Source organism: Xenopus laevis, chromosome 3L (assembly GCF_017654675.1).
Source record: "Xenopus laevis strain J_2021 chromosome 3L, Xenopus_laevis_v10.1, whole genome shotgun sequence".
NCBI classification, from domain to species: Eukaryota; Metazoa; Chordata; class Amphibia; order Anura; family Pipidae; genus Xenopus; species Xenopus laevis.
This window is the reverse complement of record NC_054375.1, coordinates 32,011,377-32,035,539: the sequence shown is the minus strand read 5'-3', so window position 1 is coordinate 32,035,539 and position 24,163 is coordinate 32,011,377. Positions and strand designations below refer to the sequence as shown.

Below are 24,163 nucleotides of genomic sequence, written 5' to 3'. Positions count from 1 at the left end.
TTCCTCCCTTGAGTTAATGTTCTTTTTTATGCAAGACAGAACTTTATTTGCTTTAGTAGCCACAGAATGACACAACGTGTTATCTACAAAGACCCCTAGATCCTTCTCATTTAAGGAAACTCCCAACACACTGCCATTTAGTGTATAACTTGCATTTATATTATTTTTGCCAAAGTGCATAACCTGCATTTATCAACATTGAACCTCATTTTCCAGTTTGCGGCCCAGTTTTCCAACTTAGAGAAATCACTCGGCAAAGTGGCAGCATCCTGCATGGAACCTATAGTTCTGCACAATTTAGTATCATCTGCAAAAATAGAAACCGTAATTGCAATGCCCACCTACTAATTGATCAGACTGGTCAGAAAAAGGTGGTGCAAATGTAACATGTCACAGTACATGTATCCTTCAATATGTTAGAATTACAAAATAAATGAATACACGGACATTGCCAAAGTGCTTAGAATTTCACAAGCACATCTTGATTCCACACCCCCCACAGTACCAAACATTCATGTTCACAAAAAGACCAATAAAAAAAAAACACATCAAAGAAACTTTAATGACATGTATCAATTTTCAGATCCACAAATTCTTTTCAAAAATGTCACTCACCCTACAAATTACAAAAACGACATATGCTCACTCGAGCCATAAACTTCAAATAAATACATTTAATTTAATATTGTGCATTAGAATACTCTTTTATACAGTCGCCGCGCTTTTGTTCACAGCAGCTCAGAACAATAAAAATACAATATAAACATTAAAAAGATCTAAAAACCACAAATTAGCAAAAATATACAATTCTTTTTTTGGCACCTCTGTAGATTCGTTGGGCTTACACCGAGTCGCTTCAATAGAACCCAGCAATGTATGATGTGAACTCTACTTTTCACAGTAATAAGTGTTGGTATTCTTTATAAAACCTATCAAATACATAAGAATTTTGCCATACGCCAAATAAATTTGAGCACTTATTTACTTATTACTTATGTATTGCAGAAACCCCTTTACAAAAACCAAACAATACATTTAATGAGCAAGGCCTGCCGATTGTTTAGTCCTCAGAGAAACGAGGCTCCGAGAATTCTCTGTTACCATCAAGCCTTTGCCAATGTTACCCATATGTTGGTTTAAAGTAGTAGCTACAATTTTATATTCAGTCCAAATTATAAAGAGATCTAGCGTGGAATAAAAGGTGTTAAAAACAGGTGCCCAAACCTGACACAAAAAATGTTAATATAGCTTCAAACCTTAGTAGGCTATTACCCAGAAAGACACTTTTACCATGTGTGTTTGTTTATTTTTGGTGCCAAATGACCAACTTATTTTCAGTTTGCAGGTGAAACAGAAAAACAATCAGTAAAGTACATTCTTGTCTAAAAGCACAAACATTGCTGTGGCCTCCCTTGTGCAACTCCCGCCCCAAACTAAAGAGAAGTAGGTTATGCCAAATAATACAATGAACTGTATAGACTCATTAGAGGAATCTCGCGTCATTTAGCACCATTTTGCGTAAGCTTTTGGAAGAAGGAACCGGTGACGCCTACGAGATGAAGAAGCTGAAATTACAATACCGTCAGGCAGTAACGTCGGTTTACATTGATTGTATCATATACAAAAGAAAAGGATTGCGGTGCAGCCTCTATAAACGTTCATTTTTTTTTATCGGCATAAGCAAAAAATTCACAGTTAAAGTGACATTGGCAAATCCCTCCTCTGCCTTCACCCAATATGGGCCAAATGGCAGTCGTCCTAAATATACAGGTGCGTCGGGCTCTGTGATAATATCCCGATGATATTTGTCTTTAAACTGTCACCGTGCTAATAGATCTTTTGTGATTGGCTATGGATTCTTCAGAATTGTCCTTTAGAAGATTGGTCACGCCTTTTGCAGGTCCTACACCATTGCAATTTGGGTTTTTACGGTACGGCCGTACAGCGGCAAAACTTTCTTTAGAGGAGCTGCCATTATTTTCTTCCTTCATTACAACGCAAGCGTCGCGATGCAATCGGGATGGAGTCGGAGGTAAAACGTATCCGTTATTTATGGATGAATTAAAATCAAATTCGTCAGGGCCCGCTTTAGGCACGGATTCCCTAATTTTTTCCTTCCATTGCTGTATCTTTAAGTCTCTCTCCGATTTACCCAGCTTATCCAGCTTCTGCGCCATAATAAGCGGACTGGCGATGCAGGTTCCTCTCGCTGCCCGCATAAAGTACCTGTCCGATAAGGAAAAACAAAGTTGTGAGATTTGAAATATGTACCCTACATCTTTGCTTGAAGGGGAAGGAAAGTCTTTGTGCATTGGGGTGTCAAATGTTACACATTCCCATGTGATTGTATTAACTTACCCCGGGCTGCTGCTCCTATCGGCAGAAAACTGCACCGGGCCGGGGTTATACCAGTGAGCACAACAGACCAATACTCTTCCTCTTTCTTTTTTTCAACTGCACATGCGTTTGTTCCAGGAAATTTGAAGAAAGAAGAAGCCGGAAGAGGAACGCTCCGTGGTGCTCGCTGGAATAACCCTGAGCCGGTGCAGTTTTCTGCTGATAGGAGCACTGGCCCGTGGTTTCAGGTAAGTAAATACATTCACTTGGGGGTGCCTAACATTTGGAACCCTCAAGTGCAAGATGACTTTCCTTCTCCTTTGACTTTCATTTGTGCTCAAGTTAAAACACACAATTCATTGTTATTTCAGAAACATTCCACATTTATAGCAAAGTGATTGTTGCTAGAGATAACAAGCATTTGTTCTGTCGGGATAATTTTTTTTAGCCTAACAAACCACAAGACACATAGATTCTGCATCCCTGCTCTTAACGTTGGCTTCAAAGTTCTCAATACACAACAACTCCTGTCACGTTTGAAACCTTTGTTACATACCCAAGAAGCTATTTCCGGCAACCCCAGTATGTGCCTCTCGCTTATTTACACTGCGGAAAAGGTCTCGTTAGGGAGAAGAATTGACAATCCAAAAAGAATAGGAAATACGTTAGAGGCACTTTACAAAGTCTAACGAAGGGTGCATGTTGCACATCCTGCCTTGATCTGCCATTTTCTCTGCACCCTACCGCTTTCAGCATCAATGAGGGAGGAAACAAAGGCACGTGGGCATCTTTTAGACCCGCGAGTTCAAGATCAGCAGTAGACGCAGGCTGTTACTTTATCCCGCGCTTATAGCCTCCCCTATGGCTAGGGTTGCCACCTGGCAGGTATTTGACTGATCCCAATGTTATTAATAGGGAAAAAAGATAAATACATAGGAAGGCCGGTATTTTGGCCAGAAAAAGTGGCAACCCTACCTATGGCAGACGCCAAGGACAGAGCTGCCAATGCTGCCCTCTATACCATAACGGTCTCATAGAGAAAGCCCTTTTTCCTGGCGTCGGGACGCATTTTGCGCATCCCAGCCAACCTCATAATGAAACAAACAAAAAAACTCCATAGTCCAAAAGTGAATTAAAGCCCAGTTAGCTTACCTTGGCAATAGAGCAATCACAGGCGTAACAATGCAGACTAAATAGAACAAGGGGTCTGACATTTGCATCTCCATCATCCAGTACGGGTTTGCTGGCTCGTTACACAACACGCACACGGCGTTGTAAGCGAGCGATACCACAAAGTAAGAGACGATGCTTATAATAATCGTCGCCCAGTGCAAAACGGTCTGTAAGTGGATAAAAAGAAAAAGAAGAGCATTAAAGATACATCCAAAACAAACATGCAAAAGCTTTCAATTCAAAATGCAGAAAAGTTGAATTTTGACTAAAATATTCCCAAGAATCAAAGCGAAGCAGAGAGGACCGTATTCCTTATATAAAGGACACTGTTGAAAACATCAAAGCTAAGAAAAAAAATGCTGCAGCCATTTTACACCATTTCTGGCTCCTGGTGTTTCATTAAGGTATGTAACGATGGGATTCAGTGGGATGACTAAACGCAAAGGGTCAATTGAGAAGTCCCCTTGTACATGAAAGCCCTGGAGCTATAAATGCAGGGGCTGCATGACAATGGATCCAAATGACCAGCAGCCAAGTGACACTGGTTTATGTTTCAAGACTGGCAAAAATCAGAAGTAGCTGAGATTGGGCGGGAAGGAATGAGTTACAGTAGGGAAAGCTGGGCTGGGGGTGGAAAAAAAGAGGGATGTGATGTCAAGGAAAGAAACAGTTCACTTCATTATCTTCTGAACAGGTACAAACTTCCCACCCACTCGTTCTCCTTTTATGCATACTCTGTGAAAATGTCAGTCGTTTCTCTTCTTTATGTTCTCACATTATATATTAATAACCAAATGTGGATATTTTCCTGTATAGACTGGTATATTGTGATTTTCGGTACTGTATAATCATGAGAGTCTGCATAGTATTATTCATGTCAAATGAATGGCAAATGCTTGATCCAGGGAATGTTTAACAATTGCCACTGGGGTCAAGAAGACATTTTTTCCTTCTTGAGACATAATTGGCATTGGCTTTGGGTTGTGTTTTCGGCCTTCCTCTGGATCAAAACAGTGACCATATGATCATGTATTTTAAGTTTTATTTGTTACAGCAGCGGTAAGACCTTGCCAGAGTACTGCACAGGTCAATTTAGAAGAGGGAAAAAGGAGGTTCTCTCCTGGGACTGCACAGTGGGTTGATTTATACCGACGCTACTTCTGCTTGTTCTAGGTGACAGCCTGCTTAAATTTCCTATCGTCGACATACTGCAGATTCAGGAGCAGCAGCAGGGCTGTTGAACTTCTCTTCCGATGGAAGAAGCAACTCCTGCTGGTAGTAGAGTTTGGGGCCATCCTCTCTGTAGCTAGAAGCAGCCTGATACTCAGTGGTGGATATAATGACATAGTCTTCTCTGAAGAATGTCAGAGCATAGTAGTGATCTCTTATGGAATTCTGGCTTTCAATTTTGCCTTGGGATGAAGCTGGTAAGGTCCTATTTATTTGATCAAATGTGAATAAATGCTGTGGCCATTTTACACTGTGTCTGGCTCCTGGTGTTTCATTAAGGTATGTAACGACTGCCTATGTTGGGATGGCTGAATGCGAAGGGTCAGTTGAAGAGTCCCCTTGTCATGGCTTCTGCGAGTTACCCAAACCAAAACAAACTTTGCGTCCGTCTAATACGTTAACGGCCAATAATTAATATGCCTGTTGAATGGTTTCCATAAAGGCTTTTTCATTTTGGACTAAGCTTCAGAGCATCGTTCACATTTTTCTTTACAGAAGCCTGTTCTACAACAACGTTAAATCAGCATTTTTACATACTATCTATGCAGACATTCTTTTTTAGAATAAAGATAAAATCACAGTACATTACCCATGTTTTTATTTCAATCGCGAGATGCATTAAGATGGTGAATAAGGATGCGGTGTTGATGGGCGTGCCGAAGGAAAGAACATCCATGCCTGTACCTCGATATGTCTTCATAAAGAGAACGGAAAAACAAACAGATAATACAATTACATTACATTCGCTTAAAGGGGTCGTTGGCCTTTCAATTCAATTTTAGTATGACGTAGAGAGATTGTGAGACAACTTCCAGTTGATCATTTCAACTTTGATTCTTTGTTTTTTTTCAAATTTTGAGCTTTTTATTCAGCCACTCTCCATTTTGTCTACATGATCCTAGCAGCCGTGCATTGATTTGCATAAGAGACTGCAATATAATTAGGAGAGGGCCTCACTAGAAACAGGAGTCCTAAAAAGTACATGTAGCAATGACAATAAGTGTGTAGCCTTACAGAGCATTTGCTTGAAAAACTATTCAAGATAAATAATGAAGATCCATTGAAAAGTTGCTTAGAATTGGCCATGCTATAATATACTAAAAGTTACCCTTTAAATCAGCTTATTAGCTTGCAACTGCCTTTCTTCCCGCCACTATAGCTCAACATTTTCAGTTTCATCATTTTTCCCAGATGATATAGGGAACTGGCGGACCCCCTTGTTCGGCCCCCAATATGAAAGTCTGCCTGTTGTGTCTATTTACCATGTGTAAGATTTAAAAGGTATCACTACAGAGATTAACTGGCCACTGCATTGTTTAAACATCAAATTCAGACTGTAATCCCTGTATTCACACCTGTAATCCCCCCTGCACTGTATGTAGTACATTTTAGAGTGGTCCTGATGTTTCCTTGTCTCCTGCTCTGTTCTGCCTTCCCTATGCTCCCTGTATGTGACATATTCTGTCTGCCATATGCTCCCTGTATGTGCCATACTCAGCCTACCCTATGCTCCCTGTGTTCCATACTCTGCCTACCCTATGCTCCCTGTGTGTGCCATACGCTGCCTACCCTATGCTCCCTGTGTGTGCCATACGCTGCCTTCCCTGTGTGTGCCATTATCTGCCTTCACTATGCTCCGTGTGCCATATTCTGCATGTCCTATGCTCCCTGTGTGTGCCATACTCTGCATTCCCTAAGCTCCCTGTGTGTGTCATACTCGGCCTTAATTTTACATATATATATACTGTATATATATATACACACGCATCCAGCGTTTAAACCAGGGGTTCCTATTCTCAATCTCGAGTCCGTAGTGGCCTGTTCCAGTACTTAGTTAATTGAACTACAATTTCATGTTTGCGCTCACCGTTCTAACTGTATGGCCCGGGTGCATCCAGCCCTGGACCTATCACTAGTATACTGGAGCGGTTCAAACTCCCAAAACACACAGGATATAAATGTATCTCTTAGGCTTACCCGGACTTCGCTGTGACCCAGGTGCTGCCGCCCTGCGTCCGTCACTAAGGATAAAGTTTCAGCTGCACACACCAATCATTTAGACGGCGCGCTCTTGGAGTCTACGTCAAAGGAATTGCTTGTTCTCAAATTGTATCAACATGTTTGAATAAAGTGTTTTTCTTACAATTTGAGAACAAGCAATTCCTTTGAAGTGGGCTCCAAGAGTGCTCCATCTAAACAATTGGTGTGTTCATACTCTGCCTTCCCTATGCGTGCCATACTCTGCCTGCCTTTTGCTCCCTGTGTGTGTGTGTGCCATACTATGCCTTCCCTATGCTCCCTGTGTGTGCCATACTCTGCCTGCCCTATGCTCCCTGTGTGTGCCATACTCTGCCTGTATTGTGCCCTGGTCTTCTTGTGGAATATAAACCTGGTATATTTTGTCTGGCGGTAGTTAGCATTTCAAAATGATTGTTAGGGTCCCCAAAGGTGTTTTATCATGTGCAGGGGACTGTGTTATCAACAGGGAAGGATGAGGCATATGGATTTAAATGTATGTCTTAATATGACAACTTTTTTTCACATGCGAGTGCTGAGTTATATCCCTGCAGTGAGCATTCGGTAATGTGGACATGGTCTTGTGGTGACATGGGTGTAGTTTAAGTGGGTGCAGTTTAAAACTGGAAATGGCCAACACTGGCTTCCATTATCGTCCCTCTACCAGGTAGGTCAAAAAAATTCCGGCCCTCGGTACCATAGAAGTTAGACAGCACTGATATAGGTTATCCGTATTTTATCCACGTGTATGTAGAAGTTAGTAAACAGCATAAATTAAATTAGAAAAATTAATCTAAATATACAGAATATGTTTTTCACACTTTTTAGCTTTCTTTATTGAGCGGGTACAATATGAGTACTATACCGCAAAAAAAATCATCCAGCTCCCACAAAACCGTATACTTACAAAATATGGAACGAAAAAGCAGACGAGGCTCTGGTAGAAAGCGTCCAACATGGCTATCCAGAATGTAGACATTTTGTAGGACTGCAAAGAAAAATGAAATATATCGACAAGGGAAATTTTTAAACAAGTTTCACCAAAAAATGACACCCGCACACTCTAATGGTTGAAAAAAAATTGTCACCCGTCAAACATTTGTCCCATCTATACTTTAATGAGCTTCAGCAAATTTTCACCCCATTTTTGGTAAAGCAAAACGGGTCCGATTTGACCATCGCTACAACAATAGGATCAAACACCGACAACTTTATCAGTAAAGTCAAAATATAAATATACTTCCATAGAGCCGCTTTATTAAAGCCTCTCCCTCTGTATATAGTGAAATTCACTGAAATAATGCAGGTACTGAGGGTACAGTGGAGCAGTCAGGTGCGCCGGAACAGAGGGGGCCCCCCAAAAAATTAAAATGGTCATTTGCGGCTTCAAACTATGTAGGCTTGCTAGAAGGCAGGCAAAGATAACTGGTTGAGTTTTTGTATAATGGCCACAACTAGGGATAGTCATATGTCTATGAATCTTTTTTTGGGACCCCATTTAGCTTGTCACCCAAGGGCCTAGCTACACAACAATCTCCTGGTTAGGGCCTGGCAACTCGGTAGTATGTAGATTTATCATGGTGGCCCTGTTGTACTTTACAGCAAGAGATGCGCCAAATCAAAGTTAATGAGTATTTCTGGATAAGGGGTCTTTCCAGCATTTAGATCTCCAAACGTTAAATCTACTTAAAATTAAACATGAAATACATCCAATATAGATAAGGATTCATTATATCTTAGTTGGGATCAAGTACAAGGTACTGTTTGATTATTATAGCAAAAAAGGAAATAAATTGGATTATTTGGCTAAAATGGAGTCTACAGCAAACGGGCTTCATGTCATTCGCAACTTTCTGGATAACAGGTTTTCAGATAACGGATCCCGTACCACTATATATCCCAACAGATTGGGCCAAATAACAAAATCTTAACTATGGGGCCTGTTTGTCTGTAGAAAACATTACATAGCATAAACTGCTTGATAAAAATCTCAGCGTCCTAACGCCTTCTGCTAGGATTAAACCATACAACGTTCAAGCGCATCTAAAAAAAAAAGAGATGCATATAAAAACTCTGTCGCTCGTTGCCGACCTAAACAGCTGGAGGCGGAAGAAACCTATATAGAGGGAAGGATTCCTTTTTTATTATGTGTCCTGCCTCCTGGGAGAGGATTTAACGCCGTGGTTCCTGTTTCCCCAAGGACGTATGAGAAGTAACTCTTTTTTTCTATATTTCCATGGCCTGACATGTTTTGCTCCTTTAGGGTTCTCATCGTAAATTATTAGTTTGCTAAACCATCAGTCTTTCTCCTCCTGCCGGTCCAGATACAATGTCTTCAAGTTCCAGTACAAAATGTCCAATCATGGCCTCTATTAAGGGTTTAAAGGGCAACTTAACCCAAACTTTTAAAGACACACATTTGATCTGTCACAAAGGGCGATTGCATTATTTTATAACATACTACACTATATGCACTTTATATTTTGTAGTTTATTCCCCCGCTAGACGTGCGGCGCTGACCATTTCTCTGGACATTGTCTGAATGGAGTTTCAAAGTGCGCGTTCTTTCGGAAATAAGACCTGTTTATACAAATGTCATTCAAAACAGACCAAAAAAAAATACAATCTGAAATCTTTTCAAACTAAAAGACGGCATATGCTCCTAAAGAAGTCAGTGGGTGTATTTTCAGCTTTAAATCTATTTTGTAGTTTGAAGTTATCTGTCAAAATACACGGAACAATCTTTTTCTATCCATACCAATAGAAAATAAGTCATTTGCTATCTAGCTTTAAAAACATTACAATTCAAATCAATTGGCCTTTGGCGTTTTCCAATTTGAAAAAAAAACGTAATATCTTAACAAAACATTTCTTTTAGGTATCAAGAAATTTCACCTCAAACCCTGGATTTGGTGTATCCCTAAATGTATGTAACATGTGGATTGGTTTAAACGACATTTCGGCCACACGTGTCCCAACCTATTTTTTTTCCACTTCAATAGTGTTTGATGTGCACTGCGTGTGCCAATTGCATGACTGCATTAGGTTTGCTGCCCCTGTATATAGCTGTTTGTATATATCCATCCATTTCACCATATAATCACCTTCACCCAATCCCTAGAATTAAGTTTTAAATTTTCATATTCGATATTCAGCTGCATTTACCTCACACCGCTGTCCACTTTTATAAAGATGAGGTAGGCTCATTAACGTCTCCGCCGAAACATCCTTGTCCAGTATTCCAAATACGAGAGGGGGCACGGAAGTGAAAAACAGGTTGAAAAAGATCATCTGCCAATAATCGATCATGGTGGTTCCTGAGAAGCCGCAGAAAAACTGGTACCAAAAGAGAAGATTCACGTAGGCCTGGGAGGGAAGCAAAACAGGAGTTAATGATCTGAAGAGCACTATAGATGGCTTTTCTTAGCGGTGTATGCAACAAACGTTATGTTTCCAGGTAGACGGAGAGTAAGTCTTTTTTGGCAGCTAACTTTCGGTTACCCGTCGGTACCTGGTTTCATATCTTTTTGACCTTAAATCTTTAGGGATGGTGAATACGGGCCAACTATTTGGCACTCTGGCAAGTTGTAGGCAGCCGTTGGGCCTAAATATACACAGGACTGCCCCCGCCCATGCAATCTCTTTTCCGGCACTACCTTATAGAGCCTCACACCTACCCGTTCCCTCACGTGACATCGGAGATGATATAAAGGGTGGCGGTACGGTGAGCCAGGCCAGGTTTGGGCAGAGTTGCAAGGTTGGTAGTTTTACAGCCAAATTGGGCTACTAATTTAAAGCCCAGGCGGCTTTTGAAAGTACAAACTAGCCAAGGTACGGATTTGGGATACTTTTTGGGCCTTTGGCTGGTTTTTAATTTGGAAACAAGCCAAATTTTTCTTCCCCTAATTTGCCAAGCCTGTGTCTCCCAATGCATGTTGGGTAATGTAGTGTCTGTTTAATAATTTGCCAAGCTTAATGTAAGACAACAACAACCAGCATGCAATGGGACGGTAGAAAATCGGAGTTACTAGATTTTGTCCTCTGTACCCCAGTCTCCGATCCCATTCTCACATTTTCCGGTGACTTTCCTCAATTTTGGGCCAAAAATCTGTTGGCCACCAAAATGTCCAGAGGATGACCTGTTTTACCAATATTTATTGAAATTGTATATGTGTTAGGGCCTTATGGGGACCCTATACCTCCTGGGCCTAAATAAGTTTTATTAAGATAAATGAGAAATATTGGATGAACTTGGATTTCTCTTGGAATCATTCTTCTATGTTTTCTTTGTAAATAATGTAAATATTGCCTTATTGTATTATTCTGATATGTAATGATTTTGTTCATTCTTCGATCATATTCAATTAGAAGTTTTTTGTTTTTTTTTTAAAAAAAAAATAAAAAATAAAATTTGATTGACTCCAAATACGTTTTAGGAGATCCCCCATAGGCTAAAACAGCAATTCGGCAGGTTTTAGATGGCGAATGGCCAAAGTTGAATTTTTAAAGAGAAAGTACATGATAAATTTCAATATTCAAATTTTCTTCAAATTCAAATCAAATTTGGACTATTCCCTAGTCAAAGTACACAAAAATTAGCTCTAAATTCAAATGTTTTTAATTCTAATTTTCACTTAGATTTTGATAAATCTGCCCCTTGGTGTCCAAAATACCATTTTTTCATTTTAAAAATAGACAAATTATGTTTTGTTTATTATTTGAATGTTATGGGTGTTCAATCAGTAACTATATGTTTCTCTCAAGGGTTATAATAACTTGCATTAGCGACACAATATATTAATCTTCATGTCATTGATACAAGAATTTTGGTAAGTGAGCGTGGGAAAAATATCCCATCTATAAATATGCACCTAATCTTTTCAGTTTTCACACTTTCTGCATTGCTGCTCATGCCCAGCAATGCCCTCTTTCGAACAAATCTAGCGGGGAGACTTGTCCGAGCCCCGCCAGGGCTGACAAATCGCATCACAGCAAGGTATTTAAATGAGATGGGGGGGAGCCATATTTAATAGCATTTACAAATAGTGTTAAAATCACTGAAATGAAAATTGATTAACACTACAATTTCTTCCATTATACACCAAAAACAATTGGGTCCACATTGCCTTTTCATCAGAATGCTGGTTGGATGTAAAATTGACTCAACGAGGATTTTGGCTACAAATTCTGCCATGGGCCTTTTCACCCAATAGATTGATTAGACAAATATAATACATATTACAAAAAACTATCTTAGTCCTATACAGTAATCTGAAAAAACTAGAACACAACAGACCACGTGAAATACATACCACATTTTTGTAAAAGAAGTAGATGACCATATTTGCCAGACGGCTATAGCACCAATGACCGTGAACCAGTAATAACTTCTTAAGATGTTTGAAACGGGATATCGCAAAGTCGCTGGACATCACTGCCTGGAATAATAGGAATAAATAGTACACGTAAACATTTGATTTAGGCCTTAGACTGTACAAAACTTGATTTTTCTAAATATATTTATTTCTTTTAGATATTAACGTATCCAAATTTTCACTGGAAATTTTTACTGGAAATGTAGAACTTGCTGCTTTACGGTTAAATCTCCCAAACATGGTTGCCCTTTTATTAACCGCCGCTAAGATCACCTGACTATAGCTGGGAATAACTTACTTGCAGCTGGTTGTTTTTAGATGCGGATAGCTATGCCGAACAGAGACATAGATATCGCAATTGCCACAGTATTACAAACTACCTCACTTAGGGCTCCTTAAAACACAATGTAGAAATGATGGATCCGCACAAACCCTAGAGAAATTAAAATGCTACCATATCTAGGGGCATACAACAGCTTCCAATGTGGATCGTCTATAATATCTCTGCACCCGGTGCCATAAATCAGACACTTTCTAGGCCCCCTATAGATGATCCCTCAACCGCACACCCCTTCTTCCCCTTTGTAGCCTGGGTCTGCTTCTGTTATAGTTACACCACTGCTTGTGCAATTCTGGCTCGCATTATTCCATTCCTACATGTCATTGAACCTCATGCTATTGTGGAACTTAGGGAAATAGTTGGTGAAAAGGATAAAGGGAAAACCTATGCCTTTATTATTTGGAAAACAAAAGCCAAATTTTCATCAAGTTTCAGTCACATGTTGTGGTATACACTATTTCGAAAATACCTGCATGCCTTCTTGGCCCGATATGCCCATTCCAATGTCGGCAGCCTGGATCATGCTTACGTCATTAGCCCCGTCGCCTAGGGAAGAATGATATTATTATTATTAGATATTAAAATACTGTGATGACAGTTATGTCTAACTGGGAGTCACGGGGAAGTTACGGTTATCTACATTCACCTAAAGATCGCATTTATCCGAGCTTCAGATTTAGCTGAACTGAATTGGTTTCTTGTGTAGCATGAAGGGACCAAAGCTACTTGCAAAACATTTTCAGTAAGTCAACGATAGCCATTGTTACTTTTACAGGAATAGAGAGGCCCTACCCAGTCTCAAACCAAACCCCTGATACTTTTCCATATTTGTTACCGGTGCAGAAAAAGCACAATGGCTCATTGAGGTTGGCAGCACTTTAGGACCCGACAAATTTACAAATGCTCAGTGTGTAGGATAGCGTGCAACAGAAGATGATGTGGCACACTATAGTGCAACAGAAGATGATGTAGCACACTATAGTACTCTGCTTTTTTGGCACCGGTTCTGACTAAGGGCTAGATTAAAGGGGGAGGGGGCTTCTTCTGACCTTGTCATTTTTATGCCTTAGAGTCTCCTTTAAGAAGGGTAAAATAAGGGTAGACTGACTGAGTTCGTAATAACATATCCCGTACCTGTATTTGACATACAGTACACGCTCAAAATATTAAATGAATCGATTTCCTATCTAAGGTAGACTATTCCCTATTATCCCACATCTTTCATAAAGTGAAAAACAGCAGCTTAATTTCATCGACCAAGATCGCGCTATTCTGTATTGTTCGTTCCTCTTCCGTCATGGTTGCCTACTAATCGACATAGTACAGATGGGGCAAACCAAACAAAAGGCAGCCATTGCCTCGCAGACTTTACGTTACTGGAAAATGAAATGTGACTATTACCTATGGAAAGAGTCATGACTTTTAGTTGATCCCGTACTAATTTCACCACCATACTTTTCTGCAAAGGCGTGGCACGACAGCATAGGACCGAACGACAGTGCTTGGCCAGCTCTAGGAACTTTGTCTCCAAGCCTCCCTGGAAAATGACATTCAAGGTCCTTCCATCAATCACCAACCCGACCTGCGGGCACGCTGCCTCCGTCTCGTTGGAAACGGAAGCTTTGTTTAGTTTGAATATTCCTCTTTTCTTCTTTTCGGGAAAAAACTTTTTAACGTCTTCCAAAGTGCAATCCAGGATGGACTCACAGGTTTCCTTCAATGACAAATGAAAAGATAAATATTAAAGGGATTCTGTTATGATGTTATTTTTATTTCTAAACTACATTGTTTACGCTTCAAATAATTAACTCTACAGTATAAAATGTCATTCTTGAACCAGCAAGTGTATTTTCTTTTAGTTGTAATATTGGTGTGTAGGCAGCCATCTCTGGTCATTTTGCCTGGTCATGTGCTTTCAGAAAGAGCCAGCACTTTAGGATGGAACTGCTTTCTGGCAGGCTGTTGTTTCTCCTACTCAATGTAACTGAATGTGTTGCAATGGGACCTGGATTTTACTACTGAGTGCTGTTCGTAGATCTACCAGGGAGCCGCTATCTTGTGTTAGGGAGCTGCTATCTTGTTAACTTCCCTTTGGTCTGTTGTTAGGCTGCTGGGGGGTGGTGATATCACTCCAACTTGCAGTACAGCAGTAAAGAGCGACTGAAGTTTATCAAAGCACAAGTCACATGACTGGGGGCAGCTGGGAAATCGACAATATGTCTAGCCCCATGTCAGATTTCAAAATGAAATATAAAAAAATCTGTTTCTCTCTTTTGAGAAACGGATGTCAGTCCAGAATTGCTGGAGCAGCACTATTAACTGATGCGTTTGGAAAAAAACATGTTTTCACATAACAGTATTCCTTTAATGATGTTAGTGTTTGGTTTCAAATTGCCATGATCTGTTTCATGACTTGCCGTCTTAGTTGATTCCCTGCCCACACAAACCCTACTCTTACAACATGCTTCCTACCTTATCAGTACTCTTCTAAGACTCCTTTTTTAGTGATGAGTGCAACTGTCCCTTTACAGTTTTCTGAAAAATGTGCAAAAAATATGCAATATGGTGAAATGTTCCCAGATGCATTTAAACCAATGGGATTTTTTTTCTCATTCCAGATGTCATTTGAGTCAATGGACTTTCTTTTGTTACGCCAAAAATGTATTGGAGTCAATGGACATTTTCTCTTGCGTTGCAAAAAGACTTAATTTTTTCCCCCTGACAAAAACAAAACGCATCGCAATATTCTAGTACAGGTTTACAAAAAATGCTCGCTCGTGAAAATAAACATTTTGTTGCAGATACATACCAGCTGAAAAAAAACCCCCTCATCTCTACTTCATCCTCGGAAAAATAATGCTATTCCCTCTCTTTGATCTAACCCAAACCCGTGGAGTACCTGTTCAGGTACATAATATTTACCCCTGCTCAGTGCTGTCCAACTTTTGTGGTACAGAGGGACAGATTTTTTCTGGTTTACATGGTGGAGGGCCGATAATGGAGGCCAGTGTTGAAATCACACCAACTTTAAACCACACCCATGTTACCACAAGACCACGTCCACATTAATGGTGGTAGCTCACCAAAAAAACATAATGGTTGGTGCTCACTGCAGGGATATCACTTAAAAAAATGTTAACAATACAGGGCTTTAGAGATGTGAACAATGCAGGTGGGATTACAGTGTGAATTAGAGATAAACAATGCAGGGCCAGTTAATCTCTATAGTTATACCTTTTAAAGTTTACATATGTTAAGCAGACACAGCAGGCAGACTTTCATGTGGGGGGCATGCAAGGGGGGTCATGGGCTGCCAGTTGAAAAAAAAAAGGAGGACATGTTGGGATTGTAATAGCTCTTTAAGCATACTAGGCTACAGCACAAGTTGTGTATGTAACAACTGATAGGCATATGTTTAGATAGCAAGCACTGTATATGCTGCTTTGAATCAAGCTTGGGGAAGCAACGGAACTGAATTTTATTATTTCCTGCTTGTCTTGTTATCCTTTAACCATCAGAGGTAGTGTTTCTTGCCAGACTGTACGACTCTGTAGCTGCAAAGCTGCCTATATATACTTACAGCTTGTGCTTTATAGAATTCCTGCCGCGCTGATACAATTTCATTTGCCACCAATCCACTGAACCCAAACGCATTCATATATAGAATATTGGAGCATAAGCTGCTTTAAATTGAATTTCATAAAAAACTATACTTTTCCCGGATCGGCGGTGTCATAAAAGCATTGCGCAATCTACTTGCAAATAAGTAGAGATGTTCAGATGCTCGCATTGCCGAGAATGCTGAAAAGCAAAAGGCATTCTTCCAGACTCATTTTTAGATACTATTGAACTTTAAACATCCATTACATTTGCACAACCAATTTACCTTTTGACATGGTATCGACAAACAAGAATGTCGCTCATCATAAGCAAAAGGTTTGCTTTAGCCCAGACAACTATCGATACAGGAAAGAATAAAGCGACGAATATGGTGTAAAAAGAATATAAAGAATAACGACAGATTAAGTAAAAGATATTTCAAAATGGAAGGTATGGACTGGTATCATCCATTCCAGAGGTTCTAATCACCATCAAAATAATGAAGACATTTAATTGTGTACTTGGAACTTTTCATACTTTCCCAGAAATGGTGATACAAATCATAAACTTATGCACCAACGGCAGCTTTCTTATGTACTGGGAGCTTACAATTCTAGGTTATTTATCCACATGCAAAGTGAAGTCACTCAAGTTGAGTGCCTGAGAGCAGAGGATGTGCTGAAAAGGAGGGAGGGGATAAGGTGGATAAAGTGAACTTCTCTGGCTTAGGCAATGTCAGCTGCGTCATCCTCCTGTGTCGACCATCATGGGAAAGATCCATGTTTGCAAAACAATTATTGGGTTTGTTTGTGAAAGTTCTCATTCATTCAATTCATGGTATATCTATAGAAATAAGTTAAATCAACTGAATGACGCTTATCCCAGAGCAAGTATGTTTCTTACTGGACCTATGCCTAAGTACCACATATTTCAAGTACAAGGATAAGTTCTACAGGCAGAAGCATGGCTGTGCCATGGGTTTGCCAGTTTCGCCCATTGTGGCAAACCTGTACATGGAGCAAGTGGAAAGAAAGGCCGTGGATAGCTTCAAAGAAATCACTCCCATTGGTACTGTTATGTGGATTGATACATGGGTTAAAATATACACACAGGAAGTACAGACTTTTACTGAACACATCAACACAGTGGCCCACAACATCAAGTTTACATGAGAAGATGTGCAAGATAACACACTGGCTTTTTTTGGACTATTTGGTAAGAATCAGGGAAGAGGGGTAAGCTGGAAATAGAGGTCTACAAGAAATCTACCCACACAGACTAGTACCTGCTGTTTGACTCCAACCATCCACTAGATCACAAACTGGGGGTCATCACAACTCTACATCACAAAGCAGACAAGATCCCCACCAGCACAGAGGCTAAGTTGAAAGACAGGGCCCTGAGGGGCCCTGAAGACATGTGGGTATCCAGATTGGGCCTTTCTGAAAACCGGTAGAAAAAGAAGCAATAACACCAAGCGGTGAAGGTGCAAAACAGTACAGGAGAAAGAACTTGGTCCTCCCATATGTAGCTGGGGTGTTGGAAAAACTTAGAAGAATTATTAAAAAACCCCACATGACTATCTGCTTTAAACCCAGCAACACACTAAAACAGAACAGAGGCTTGATACGATGCTATTTGGCGGAGATTAGTCATCCAGCGACAAATGCCTCTTCTTCAGGTGACTAATCTCCCCGCAATGACTTCCCACTGGGTAGAATCGAAATCGCCAACGGGATGGCACATGGAGAACTTCATTTTCCTAAATCACTCGAAGTTTCCTTGTGAGGCAACTTTGGGTGACTTCGGAAAACAAAGCAATCAAAGTGCCTACCCGACGGCGACTTGCATTCTAGCCGGCGGGAAGGCATTGTGGGGGAGATTAGTCTCTCAAAGAAGAGCTCATTTGTTGCTGGCCGACTAATCTCTCCCAAACAGCATTGTGTGCCGCTACCCTAAGAACTGAGAAGCAATAGCTCTGGGTATTTTCAAGGGAGCAGAGCTAAGTGGACATACGCTGCCTGTCAATTCATTAGAGAGATACAGTACATCTTGGGAAAAGGGAAGAAGACGCACACCATACTTCGGCTACTGCCTTTTAAAACATTTATTGCAGTAGAAATGTGGCACATGGTTTCAGGGACAACCCCTTCATCAGGTGCACCGTTTTAAAAGGCAGGAGCCAAAGTGTGGTGTGCGTCTTCTTCCCTTTTTCCAAGATATTATCGGGTTGGCCTTGAAGCAGCTTTGGATTGAATGCACCCTATAATTAAAAAGTAAGTGGTATGCCAAAGACAAATTGTTTTTAGAGATACAGTACAGCAATCAGGGCCGCATTTACATTGTGGGCGCCCCTATGCCCACTGCCGTTCGTAGCTCATGTCCCCTCCCCTTTATTCATGCAGATTTTCATCATCGGGACCTGAACAGTGGGTACTGCCGCATGGAAAATTTCAAAAATGAATGTATCTCCTGCTCATCCACAGGAATTCTGAACCAATGTGGGTATGGTTGGGCAGCATGTCGCCCCCTAAAATCCTGCCGCCCTAGGCCCGGGCCTTGGTGGCCTTTCCACAAATCCAGGCCTGACAGCAAAAACAAAGACTGTGAATGTGGCAGAATGAGACTGGTATAGAGGTATTATATGAACGTTATATGTACGTTAATCAATCTATATTTCAGCACATATACGTACTGTGCAGTAAAGCCGCTCATCCTATAGCATATATGCTCATTTTGGATGATCCAAACTTCAGCTATATACAATTTTAACTTTCTCAGCGCTCCAAAGACATACAGTGGCATAAATTCACGTTAAGTGAAAAGTTAAATATCAACCGTTCAGGCAAAGTGGGGAAATACCTGCATTCGAGTAGAGACATATTTGTCCAGTGTGAATGAAGGAACTCTACTTGGCACCTTCTGGTCATTTCCAATAACCCTTTTTACTTCTATCTTGTTTTCTTTTGCCTTATTAGTACTGACATTTATTGTCAAAAACTTTGAGAATCACTACAGCTTTAATGCCAGGAACCATGACATTCTAATATAAGCTCGTCAGCAACACATTAAATGAATAACACATCAAAGCTCCAATCTTGCTAATACGAGCAACACCTAATTTAATGACATCATTGTGGATTACGATAAACAGATTATGCCGATTGGAGCAACATTCCAGAGGATATATATTCTCAAAGGAAGATTTACAAGTCATTCTGAATTGAGAAAGCCAGTTGGATGACTGGTGAAATGTCTACAAGGAAAAAAACCCACAGCGAGTCCAGTTGATTTGACTTATTTCTATAGATATACCATGACCTGGATGAATGAACAAACAAACCCCTTACTGTGTTACCAATATACATATTTGATATAAGACATGTATTACTATAACTAAAAATCTACCTTGCTTTCAGTGTTAATGGTAAACACTGTGTCAGACTGGTCCAAAAGTTGACAGGAGTGTGCAACATTAATAGCAGTTTCCTGTTTATCTCCAGTCAGCACCCATATGTTTATGCCGGCCTCTCTCAGTGAAGCAATCGTATCGGGAACCCCTTCCTGAAGCCGATCCTCGATTCCTGTGGCACCTAATAAATTTGTAAATGAAGCACATTTAATGACTATGCATGTTTATAACCTATTAAAGGTCTCTCTCTCTCAAGACTTTATGATCTATGACAGCGTGCAAAGTGCAAAAGACAAACCCAATATACCGGTTTTTGCACAGAGCCCTGCAGCTGCCCTGGAGACTATAGTACTGATTGTGGACCCGATATACAGGTTTTTTTTAGCATACTGTATATGGGGCAAAAGTACTAACCTCCGAAAATTCGCCAGCGACGGCTTTGCTCACAGCGCAACACTTCGCCGGGTGTAACACAAATTCCCTGAAATCCAAAGTTGCGTCCAGGGCGCCGAATGATGGCGAAGTTGCGCTAGCGTTACTGCGCCATGCAAAGCAAAGTTGCGCTAGCATTGCTTAATTTGCATACTGCGGGAAGTTAAAGTTCAATTGGAGTATATGTTGCAGCAAATACATTACACTACACAAGCCCGGGAAACCTTAATAAAATAAAATAAAGTTGTTAAATTGCCCTACACATGTGCCCAGTGTATAATTTATGTGCCATATGTTAGGAAATGTAGTGGGGAAGCCGATTACACCAAAAAAATGTTACGCTCTTTTGCAGCCTATCACCATGAAAAAAGGAAAAGACACCAGCATTTTTTGGGAGGTGGCGAAGACAAGTCTGGCACAAGAGGTAACGTTCAGTAAAATCCGCATCTTAGTGAATTTGCTTAGTTACGTCCATTCGACAGAGCGCAAATTTGCCAGGGGTTCGAGAGCGAAGTACCGCTAGAGTCTATCTCTTTCGCTAGCGAAGTTACGCCAGCGTTAGTCACTTCGCCCTTTAGTAAATTTGCCCCATAGTCTTTCCAGTACTGTTTGGCTGTGTGGATAGCATTATTATATATATTCAGTTACAAAGCCTGTTCAGAAGTCCTAACTAGAAGTCATTTATTTACCCAGCAGGCTGAGATTTGTTTCCAGGTGCTGAGCCGTCTCCATAAGTAGCTCTTCTCTGTTTTCAATTGCGGCTTCAGCTTCTTCTCGGAAATTTGACCACCTCTCAAACTCATCTTCGCTTAACACCTGCAAGGAGGAAATACATACTAGCACCAAAATTATAAAACAGAAAATTGGGATCCAACAACTGATCCCCTCTATGTTGTTTACAGTGGGTTTCCGCAGTGTCCTTTAATAAAGTGAAATGTCATCACTAGAATTAAAATAGGTTGCAAAACTGGTTCTAAACAAATTTTAGGTTTGCAAACTGATTCTACAACTTGCATTTTGTGCTTTACTGAACTTCCATTATAGGTGATACATTCCACCACAGCTGCAGAGGAGATATTACCTGTTTTAAAGGGGCTGTTCACCTTTATGGTAACATTAAGTATGTTATAGAATGGCCAGTTCTAAGTGACTGGTCTTCATTACTTATTTTTTATATTTTGGTTAATTATTTGCCTTCTTCTTCCGATCTTTCCAGCTTTCAAATAGGGGTCACTAACCCCATCTAGAAAACAAATGCTCTGTAAAGCTATAAATGTACTGTTTTTGCTGTTTTTAGTACTCATTATCTATTCAGACTCTGATTATTATTATTCAAGTCTCTTACTCAAATCAGTGCATGGTTGCTAGGGTAATTCGGACCCTAGCAATGGATTGCTGAAACTGCAAACTGGAGAGCTGATGAATAAAATGCTACAGTACATAACTGAAAAAAAAACAAATAAGAACAAATAAAAAACAATTTCAAATTGACTCAGACTATCACTCTCTACGTCTTGCTAAAAGTTAAGTCAACGGTGAACACCCCTTTTAAGGCAGCTCCACATTTACTGAAATGATTTCCAAATATACAACTGAAAAGGTCTCATCACTATATCAAAAAGACAAAGACTCAGAGAATGGCCATCATCACAAGGTTTGTAGCACTCAGATCCTAAGGCAGCAGCACATTACATTAGCAGTATGAGACAGGGTGAGATTCAGGGTCAAAAAGAGAACTAAACAATGGTCAAATAAGAGAAAGTGTTGAAATGGTCACAGTTCACAAACTGCTTTTATTTCACCAATAGAAATTGGTAACGGGCGATATAAACATTCTTTAAAAAGAAACGTAATGGCTTATAATGCCCGTGTAAAATGTATTTAAATGGCTCTTTTTACGATTTGACAGCAATACAAACATTTAAAAGGTTCACTTGTGAAACTATATTGAGGCAGAGGTTTTGACGTGTTGCCACAGAAATCAGGAGTTAAGCATTGCGGATATAAAAATAAGCAAGTCGCTAATGTTCTGCATAGGATTAAGTTAGACGCACTGTTGATGGAGTAGGACCTGGGGGTAATAGCGGGTAATACACTTGCCTGTAACAAGCAATGCCAGATTAGAAAGGCCGGCACGGTTTTGTCCAGGTACAGATTTATAAACTTCTTCTTTATAAAGCACTGGCATGGCCCTACCTATAAAATGCAGTGTGCTTTTCTATTGCAATCCTTAAAAAGGATATTCATGAAAAAGAGAAAGTCCAAAGAGCTTTTATTGGCAAAAGAGAATCAATATACCGGAAAAAGTAGCTTGAGGTGTATAAAATAGTGAATAAAGTACCCCCTCTTGTAAATTATAAGGATATTATAAGTTACCGAGGAGTTTCATGACCATATAAAAACACGAGGCCGAAGGCCAAGTGTTTTTATACAGGTCATGGAACTCCGAGGTAACTTCTAATATCCTCATATTTTACAACTGGGGGTACTTTATTTATTATAATACACAAATTTCAGTGAGTCATGTGACAGAAATGACATCAGAACTCACCGCTTATAACTAATGACATCAGAACTCACCGTTTATAAGGATATAATTTACAAGATATTCATGGCTTTTGTGTATAATATATATATTCACTGCATGTCAGCAATCACCACTCCTAATAGCAAAGGCCGGGTGCTCACCAAAAAAAAAATCATTTAGTCCAAATAACGTGAACAAAGTTTATTCCATTCCATATCTACGCGTTTCAATCCACACGAGACAGGATCCCTGACCCATATACTGTATATGGAGATGGAATAAACTTTGTTCACATTATTTTATAAAAACCTAAAATATATAAAAATTCCCAACCCCCCAGCAACAGGAAAATAAGTTCAATTTTTTGAGGACTATGCAGTTGTTGAATCATGTGGAAGGTTGTTGTCTGGACAGACATTGGATTTTTTTTAAAAAAAAAAGAGGTTTCCTTGCTTTATGTCCAGTACTGAACAACATTTTTTTATGACCAAGTCTATAGCAATGGCTTCAGAAAGCAAAGGGCACACTACAAAGCACATCCTAAAAAGTGTTACCTTTTTCGCCATGCAGAGAGTTCTAAGTCCATCTCGTGCATACCAGTCGAGATGTCTCTGGGTCCTCGATTGTATTTTAATCAGCTTCTTCTCATCGCTTATGTTCTGAGCTGTAACATACAGTGTGGCCGTCAGTTTAAGCAACAAAGTGTAAACTGTTTGTAGGCAAAGATTTTGACAATTGGAGGTAAGAACAAAAGCTATATTTTATGTATGAAATCAAAGTTCTTTAAAATCTTTGAAAAAAGGAATGAAAACCGGCACTAAACAACAAGGCGTTCTGCGACCAAGTCCTACTAATGTGATTACGTGTCTGCAAAAATCCTTAAACTTGATTTTGGCAAAAATGTATGCACAAAAATAGCATTCTAAGATATTTAAGTACAGTCAAAGCCAGCAAAGCAGCGATCACATCTTCCTTTGCTCCTGAAAAATCTTTGTCTGGATCCTTTACAAAGACCAAAGTTGTAAAACGCCTGTCTTACATTTAGGAAACCCGTTATCCAGAAAGCTCCAAATGATGGAAAGACCTCCATTTTGGACAAATAATCCAAATTTTTATAAAATGATTTCCTCTTTCTCTGTAATAAAAAAACAGCATCTTGTACTTGATCCAAACTAAGATATAATTAATCGTTACTGGAGACAGAACAATCCAATTTGAGGTTATTTAATGTTTAAATTATTTTTTGTAGCCTTAAAGGAGATCTAAAGCATAACTAAAGAAGTAGGCTAGAAATGTTTTACATTGTGTTTTGGGTTTCATTACCAGCCCAAGGCAACCACAGCCCTTTAGCAGTAAAGATCTGTGTCTCCAAAGATGCCCCAGTAGCTCGCCATCTTCTTTTCTGCTGATTTACTGCACATGCTCTGTACTGCTATCACTAACTGAGCTTAGGGGCCCACTCATAATATACAGTACACATAGAATAGAAATGTCACAATATAAGGCTGATTAGTAATTAATACAGATAATTATTACATGGCAGCACAGAAACCAGTGCAATTAGCATCAGAATTTAATAATCAGCCCTGTAGCATCAGCTTATATTACAGACAAACCTCATTTTCTGCTGGATAATTTGTGACGACCCTTAAGCTTAGCTTCTCATGTGTCTCATGTGAGCATGTGAGTGTCGCAGACACTTTCCAAGATGGTGACCCCCT

The 24,163-nt window shown here is 39.9% G+C and overlaps 1 protein-coding gene across 4 annotated transcripts in view; it reads right to left on the bottom strand.

Moving 5' to 3' along the window:
• Positions 1-544: 544 nt before the first annotated feature.
• Positions 545-24,163, bottom strand: part of LOC108710852 (phospholipid-transporting ATPase VB) — a 663,706-nt gene continuing 640,087 nt past the window's right edge. For all 4 annotated transcript variants that reach the window (XM_018252031.2, XM_018252034.2, XM_018252030.2 and 1 more), the window contains 11 exons: positions 22,997-23,106; positions 20,605-20,731; positions 19,480-19,664; positions 13,873-14,185; positions 12,941-13,017; positions 12,069-12,194; positions 9,922-10,122; positions 7,664-7,744; positions 5,330-5,434; positions 3,490-3,677; positions 545-2,226 (listed from right to left, as the gene is read on the bottom strand). In XM_018252031.2, the coding sequence (XP_018107520.1) occupies positions 1,812-2,226; positions 3,490-3,677; positions 5,330-5,434; positions 7,664-7,744; positions 9,922-10,122; positions 12,069-12,194; positions 12,941-13,017; positions 13,873-14,185; positions 19,480-19,664; positions 20,605-20,731; positions 22,997-23,106 (1,928 nt within the window). In that variant the 3' untranslated portion in view covers positions 545-1,811. The remainder of the gene's footprint in view (positions 2,227-3,489; positions 3,678-5,329; positions 5,435-7,663; positions 7,745-9,921; positions 10,123-12,068; positions 12,195-12,940; positions 13,018-13,872; positions 14,186-19,479; positions 19,665-20,604; positions 20,732-22,996; positions 23,107-24,163) is intronic.